This window comes from Oryzias melastigma, linkage group LG13, assembly GCF_002922805.2.
Source record: "Oryzias melastigma strain HK-1 linkage group LG13, ASM292280v2, whole genome shotgun sequence".
Lineage (NCBI taxonomy): Eukaryota > Metazoa > Chordata > Actinopteri > Beloniformes > Adrianichthyidae > Oryzias > Oryzias melastigma.
Window position 1 is genome coordinate 17,421,155 of NC_050524.1, and position 8,641 is coordinate 17,429,795.

The window sequence follows — 8,641 nt, forward strand, 5'->3', positions numbered from 1 at the left end:
CCCAGGTTAATCATGATTCACAGCTGTTTTCTTTTTAGTTAATTGCCCTCACCTTATTTAAATGTGTGGTTTTCAGTTCATACTTGTCAGATCATCTGCTTTGTTCAGTCACCATTTTTATTTCTCCATGGGTCTTTGTCATGCTTTGGTTACTTTATTAAATGTTTTAAGTTCCTTTCACCAAGCGTGGTCTCCTGCGTTTGGGTCCTTCATCCGCCATCCTGACACCAAATGAATCGGACTAGGGCTGTAAAGCGCTTTGGGCCTTCAATGAAGGTAGAAAAGCGCCTCTGCAAATATACACCATTTATCATTTATTCCAATAAATGAATAACTTAGTGTCACATATGTCCAGATGGGCACAAACCATAATTGTTAATTACTCCTTCATGATCATTTTTTAGACAGTTGACACTTCTGTATTTTGAAAAGTACACTACCCATGCTTCACTACAAAATCAGAGTCCCTGATTGGTCAAAGTTCAACTGGTTTAACTTTTGACGCGCCTTCAGTGGTCACGCGTTTATCATGTAGAACCCAAAAATGGACTATAAAACTTGTGTAGCAACACCTGAATGCAAGAGTTTTGACTGTATAAGCCATGTACAAGGTGTGAACATACTTAAAGACTTTTCATCAAGGTGGTTGCTTGAACGTGTTTCTGAGTTAACTGTGAGCATTGTGTTACTTTATTAGAATTTTAGTTTCTTTTTGTTTTACTGCATACTTTGCACTTGTGGAAATCAGAACTTTGACTTTCTTAACATTCAGTTTATTGACTACCTCTTGAAGACGTCAGCTCATTATCCTCCCCCGATAGGACTGGCTGTACAGTGTTTGCCCTTTTGCTGAGGACAACTGATGTCTGTCATATTTTGAGGAGTACTCACAAACAGCAGATAATAAATTCAAAGTATCACCCAAACAATTTAAGGGTTGGCCTATATTTAAAACAGTCACTGCTAAATGTGTCCTTCAGTCTCTGCTGAGTTCATCATCCTTTTATCCTGTTGAAACATTTCCAGTCGCTTGAGGAATGATCAATGAAACCTCAATCCAAAAATATTGAGAGGACAAATTATCTCTTCAGGCCATCTTGATACAGACAATTATACAATTCTGATACTTTGATGTTATGAAAAAATGGTATTTAATCAGGATCAGTTTGAGATTTTTTTTTCTGTAATCACCTTACTTCAAATACAGGTTAACAGCTCGTGATGTTAAAAATCCTCTTGGAGCTTACATCATTCCACTGTTTTTACTCATTAAAAGTGATTTGCAGTGCTGTAATGCTATTTTAGATAATTCCCAATTCAGCAGAACGTGAATTTATGCTGATACCCAAGTCTCATTATGCATCCGACTCACATTTGGTTCAAACCATCAGCTTGTAGGTCCATTTTCAGCTGAATTAATAGAGTCTTTGATGTGGCTTTGACAGTTTTGACATTTGAATTGTGTCAAGTGTTGCTTTGACAAGCCAGACAGCTGTCAGACCAACCTGTTGTGACAGTTGTTGATCCGCTCTTGCGGAGCCTCATTGACAAAGCGAAAACACCGTTACGCTCAGGATTGTGAGTGTGTGCTCAGGCCTCAGCGGTGTTGATCAGTTGTGAATTAATTAATGCCGATGCTTGAAATTACAAAGTAATTTTATGCAAAGAAAGAAATGTACTCGGACTATTATCCAAATGTACCATATTTTACTCACTATATAACGCTCTCAAGAGCCTTGATTTTTTTCGAATATCAACTTTGCGTCCTCTAACCTGAAGTGACTTGCATATCAATTAACTCAATTTATGGTTTCATTGAAGCAATTTTGAGAGGAACACAGTGCTCTGTCAAAAAATTCATTTCAGTCTATTTGTTTTAAAAAGTTTCAAGCAACATTGTGTATTATTGTAAATATGCTAACATGGCTTACATGTAGACGTGTTCCAACTGTTTTTTTATGTGTTACTTAAAAGGTTGAGCGTTAGCATTGTCACAGTGACGTTTTTTTTTCGCTGTATCAGTTTTTTTTTTTTTTTTACTTGTTGCAGGTTGGGTATCATTGTAAATATGCTAACGCTGCTAATGTGTAGTGATGTCAGACTATTTTTTTATATGTAACTAAAAAGGTTGAGACTTAGCATAGTCACAGTAATGATTTTTGTACTTGTTGCAGGTTGGGTAACACTAAGCGTTAGCGTATTTACAACAATATGCTAACATGTATCGGTGTTCTTTATTGTGTATGTGTTACTAAGAATGTGTTACAAAAATGTTTCACACCAACGTATGTTTTAGCTGTATCAGTGTTTTCTTTTACTTGTTGCAAACGAGGTTGGGTATTATTGTTAATACGCTAATGCGGCTAACATGTATCAATGTCAGACTGGATTTTTTTTATGTGTTACTAAAAAGGTTGAGAGTTAGCATAGTTACAGTAATGTTTGCGTTAGTGGTATCAGTCATTTTGTGTGTTGCAAACAATGTTAGGTATTTTTGTAAGTACGCTAACTAAGCTAACGTCTAGCGATGTCAGACTTTGTTTTTTATGAGTTACTAAAAAGGTTGAGAGTTAGCATAGTTACAGTAATGTTTGCGTTAGTGGTATCAGTCATTTTATGTGTTGCAAACAATGTTGGGTATTTTTGTAAGTACGCTAACTAAGCTAACGTCTAGCGATGTCAGACTTTGTTTTTTATGAGTTACTAAAAAGGTTGAGAGTTAGTATAGTCACAGTAATGTTTGTTTTAGTGGTATCAGTCATTTTTTGTGTTGCAAACAAGGTTGGGCATTATAGTAAATACGCTAACGCTTAGTGTTAGCATATTTACGATAATACGCTAACATTTAGTGGTGTGATTCTGTATTTTTCTATGTGTTACTTAAAATGTACTACTAAAACATTTGTTTTAGCTGTATCAGTATTTTTTTGTACGTGTTGCCAACAAGGCTGGGTGTTAGAAGTTGGAACGGTGAAAGTGATAAAAAAGGATTAAGACATTATGCTATATAGTGACCTCTACAGCAGATAGTCATGGTTTTTGTATTGTATGTGTATTTTTGTTTCAAAAACCATGTTGGCCAATTAGCTTTATAAAATCAAGAGTAACTTTTTGGTAATATGATAGGCAATAGGTTTCAGCACACCTCTCAGTAAATTCTGAACTCATGAATTATTCCTGAGAATGTCAAAAACAAAAATGGTTGAAATGATGCCGACCTTATGTTAAGTATTGTACTTTATTGCCTCAGAAAGTGCATAATTTATGTGAAAAATTCATTGTTAAGTCGAGATGCAGTTTTAAAGCATTGAGCTGAGAGATGGATTGAGGACTGAAAATGTTTGTATTTTTTCTGCACGAGGCAGACAGGTTCTTCCTTTGAAAGAGACGAGGTGGACTTTTAACTCACTCTCATTGTGAGCCTTAGGGTGTGTTTGGGGCCGCAGCTGAAAAAAGCCTAACCCTACAGGTGTGCCAACCACCTTAGAGCAAATCTTCAGTAGACTAGGTATACTGGAGCTCAGCTGAACAAAAGAATTCAGGGAGCCAGAGGGTACCCCATTATAACAAGAAATTGTATTGGTCCCAGACAGTCTGAGTCTTCAAAGAAAATCAGTGTTTTTTTAACATTTGAAGCCATTTATCACAACTACATTTAAGGACTTGAATTGTGTCAATTATTTTGATATAAATCAAGACATTGCAGTTTAGAAAATGACCTCCCCTTTTATGGGTTTTAATTAAAAGTCAATGTGGACACAGTATTATGAGAAATATCTGTCTGCCCCTGCTTAGTCAATGGGACTGTCTGTGTAGTATTATTGGAGGCCTTTTTACAGTATATATGCAATATTTCAAAGTTATCACTGTCATTTTTCTTTCATATAAATAAATATATGCCGTCTTTTGAGTTGTGATGTACATATTTTCCCAACCCAGTTCTGTGCCAGCGGAGGAGCAGAGAAACGAATCATTTTCTGTTTGTGTCACACAAATGAGAAACTTAACTAGAGTTGATATGATGGACTTAAAGTGCTGAAAAATGAGGACAATCATTCAACTCAACTTTTATTTTACCCCTGAACTGAGCAAATTGGAATTTGTCTTGAACTCTAATATGAAAGGGCTGATTTCACAGAGGAGCTATTAGTGCTTCAGAGTGCACCATCAGTCTAAAGCTTGACAAGGCTATTGTCTCTATTCAGTGGTGATTTAGGCAGCAAAGGCTGGTGTAACATGTAAGCGTGCATTGACACTGACAAGTTAAAGCTTCTTTAGACATGTTAGAACCAGTTTTTCTTATGTTATTTTTGGGTTATAGTTTACCCCTAAAGCTGCCAGCTATTCAAACGCAGTGTGCCATTGTTACTGAATCAGGTAAGCCTGAACTCTAAATATATTCTTTTTATTATTCGACAATTCAAACTTGAAGTGTAGAACATCTTGTCATGACTGCATGACATGTCACAGCGCTCATATGTTTATTAGTTTTGTCCCGGCACAAGAACAAAAACTAACAAAAAATGTCTTGTTCCTTTAATTCAGTTTGACCCAATGTGAACAGGCCTGTTAAAGGTAAAAATACGAGCACTGCTGATGTAAAAGCTATGTGGATTGGCAGTCTTAAACTTTCCAAAAAAGCATATGTTGTGTTCATTGTTTTTAATTTACATTTACAATACATACGAGTTTGATTTGTAATCAATTTCAGGTTAATTATCTTGTGACTTCAAGATAATGTTACCATACAATACCATTACTAAATCATATTACACAATTTAACAAAAACGTTTGGTTGAACAATGTTAAAAAAGGAATACCAATGGTCTAAAATTTTAAATTTAATATGAAAAAAATATATATTAATTACTGTTAAAAATCAAATTAACCAATTGGTTCACGCATTAAATATGATGAATTACAAATTAATAAATAGTTGCATATTTTAATAACTGATCTAAGTGAGCAATAGTTTTTAGGTATTGGTTTTTCATGTGAATTTAGAATTTAAACCTTTTTTTATTAATAAAAATGATGTGTTTTCACAAATGTTCTCAATTTGCATTTTTGATGTACATTTTACTCTGTATTTCTTTATTTGTGCAAGTAATTCAACTGTCCACTTTTGTAAAAATACATTATTTTTAATCTTTACATCATTTGCTAAATATGAAATAATTATATTGGATTACAATCATTATAATGAATTTTTATATTTTTATTGGATGGATGGATTTCATAGGAGTTCACACTATATTTGGGGGACAACATGCATGATTTAGTAATGAAATAGATAAATAATAAATAACATTGTGCTTGTGATAAATCAGCTTCCTATAAATGTTTGATGCTGTGGAACCCATCAGATCTCAGCAAAGTGGTTGTAAGGCTACAGACCCCCACATGATGATAACTTAATGTCCAGAACACATCTCTGCCAAAGTAACGGGAACAAACAAAACTTTTTAGGTTGTTACACCAAACCTATAAACGTGTCCCTGGATGTGATTTGTTCTCTCCGTTCCCTCTTAAAGACTGCCTGCTGTAATAAAGATGATCATGCTTCATTTCTTATTCAATCTTTTTAAACATATTTAATTAAAAAATAAATTACAGTTACATGCATGCAGAATGACTTCTTCACATGCTTGTATAAATTGACAGATAAAATTATACAGCAAGCTGGAGTCGTTTTATAATTAAAGCATCAAATTGTCAACTACAGCCTAAAATTATGTTAAATTTAGCATCCTACACTAAACAATACGTGCATGACCCTAATGCTGTGACGACTGCACTGTTGTTTAGTTTGTTTTTAGATGTTTTCTTGGTTCTTGTCATGTTCTGTTCTCAGGTTTTGTTTTCCCTCTGTCTTTCACACACACACACACACACATCAGGTTCAAGCTGTTAATTACCCACAGCTGTCTTCATTTAAGTTAATCATCCTTTTTAAAAGTTATCCACGTTGTCACCCTTTTTGTTTTACATTTTGTTGAAGTCCAAGTTTATTTATTGTATGTTTCTATAATTATTCTAAAAAACATAAAATAAAAAGATGAATCTTTCAAAGAAATTGTCCGTCATGGTTATTTCTTAGAACAAAACTCTACTTATGTTATGTTGAGATACGACCAGTGATTATTGTTTAAGGGAAACATTGGTTTCTTATTTAAATACGAGTTTACCATAAATCTCCAAATTATTTTCTAAAAGTCTCACTGAATGGGACCTGGAAATATACTGAAATTCACATTGGTGACAATTTTTATTCACTTCCTTTCTATTTTGTATATAAACAAACCACCTTTTTTTTTTTTAGTTGGACTACACTTTGGAATGTTGAAAGTGTTGCTTAACAATTTCTATCCTTGACTATTTTTGGGACGATGTGTCTAAAAAGTATTTTTTTCGCTAGTTAATAAATAAGAAATTTTACTTGAATTTGAATTTTTAGGGCCAAGTATTCACTCTGGCTGCACTAGCTACTCTTGGCATAAAGGGAAAACCGCATGCATTCACAATATGACCACAGTATCCTTAAATCCACCCATTCCTTTAGCTGGAATTCTCAAACTAAAATTACCAGCTTTGCTAAAACAAGAATTGAACTAGTAGTCAATAGAGAAATTTTCATCTAAAAAGAGACCAAGTGTTTATCGAATGGAAATTAGCATTTGTACCTGTTTTTGTTGTATTATGAGGACCATTACTGGTCACTGACCTTATGGGGACTGTAGGTCATGAAGGACAGTTGACGGGTCATTGTTTAGACACGTGTACAGTTGAGTTCTAGGCTCTCTAGGTTTAACAAAATTATGAAAACAGGTGGTCAAAAGCAGAAAAAAATCCAAACTTGTGGTTTTCTTTGTTTACAAGCTAAAAATGATAAATGATGGCAAGACTTTGTATAACAAAATCCTGACAGCACATGATAAGGATAAAACATGATTTTGTATATTTTGGCCTATTTTTGGCTTTTGCACATTCATGTTAATATGAGAAAGCTTTTACCAAACAGCTGCCAGATTTTACGCTCAACAAGACAAATAATCATCACTAAGGATGTAATTGTCCTTCTTTTAAATGAAAGACAAAATCTTTTTTTCCTGTTTCTAAACTTTGTTAAGATTGCAAGACATTGTTAAAACACTACCTAAAATATTGCATTTATTTGATACATCATGTACTTTATTGTTCAATTTGAAAAAGGGTTGCCAGTTTTCTCTTTAACATCTCAGGAGAAATGTGTTTCCTACTTTACTGAGCGATGCACATTTTTATAGTCAGTTGAGGGAAAAAAAAGAACTTTAGTGACACGACTCTTCAGTGTGTAAGGATTCAATACTCGACAAATCAAGCAACCATTTAGCAGACATGTAGAGTGCTGACTCCTTATAAGTGGACCTATTTAAGTGGGTTAACCACTTGACAGAAAACCTACTTTAAGAGTTTCTTTATGCATAAACATCAGGAGAGAGTCCTGTTTTTTTTTTTTTCTTTTTTCTTTGTTTTTTTTTATCTGTAGCTTTCTTTCCTTGGTTATTCTTAGGGTTAGTCAGTGAAGTTTTTTTTTTTTTTTTTTTTTTTTTTTTAATTTACTTGTTTAACCTGATTTTTAGGTTAAAGTTTGATGTTGTTTGGGAATAGCTTATACTCTAGTGCCTTGCTACCTTGACCTTCTTATGAACCTCATGCACCAATTTCCTTATGGCTCGTTTCAGCAACATAATGCTTCATGTCAAACAACCTCCAATGCCAGATCATTCCAGGCTACTTAACTGAATGTGAACAAAAATCTAATTAACTTCAGTGGCTTCTACAGACAACATGTCTTGATCTAATAATGCCCATTTAGGAAATTATGGAATGGGAAGTTTTGCTCTGCAGCACATATCTTTAAGGTTTATTCTAAGTGAAACTGGAGTAGTCTATCAAACATTTAAATCTAATCACTGTGTATAAATAAGCTTGTTTTCACAAAGTATACAGCATGTTAGTGCATGTAATAAATATTTGACATTAGCGCTAACAATTCTTTGATTGTGTCTCTGCATGAGACGGAAGGGCAATGTTATTATCTGGAAAATGCCTTTCACTCCATGCAAATCAGGGTCTTTTTGAAACCTCAATTACATAAATGATATATGTAATTAAATTAAATGATTATAGTAATTAGAATCCTAACAAATAACATACACATGCAAATATAAATAACTCAGATCCTGCAGTACAGAAATTGAACGCGAAACTTGCTTTTAAAAGTTTCACTATTGGAACAAAACAAGGATGTATCTCTGTGGGTTTGACTTGTGTGTTTTTTTTTGTTTTTACTGTGTCAACCGCTGTACAAATGTAAATGACTGAATGCGTATGTTTTTCAGGTGGCTGTGACAGGGGCACACCCGGGGCAGGACCCATGAGGAGTCATAGAAGATGCTCACAGTCTGGGCGCTTCTGCTCTTCTTAGCCATGTTGGTGAGAAGCACGTCTGGCGGCCCACTTTCCTTCAGAATAGGTACATGTCAATGCATACATTGCTAAGATTTTAAATCTTATTAAGCGGTTGGTAACGCTTTATATTAAGGTGTGCTTGTTAAGTATTAATAAGATATTAATAAGCATTAGTAAGATGCTTATA

At 34.1% G+C, this 8,641-nt stretch overlaps 1 protein-coding gene across 3 annotated transcripts in view; it reads left to right on the forward strand.

Annotated features, from left to right (window-relative positions):
- Positions 1–8,641, forward strand: part of grik4 (glutamate receptor, ionotropic, kainate 4) — a 401,676-nt gene that overhangs the window by 162,042 nt on the left and 230,993 nt on the right. For all 3 annotated transcript variants that reach the window (XM_036215059.1, XM_036215057.1, XM_036215058.1), the window contains exon 3: positions 8,385–8,518. In XM_036215059.1, coding sequence (XP_036070952.1) covers positions 8,437–8,518 — 82 coding nt within the window. In that variant the 5' untranslated portion in view covers positions 8,385–8,436. The remainder of the gene's footprint in view (positions 1–8,384; positions 8,519–8,641) is intronic.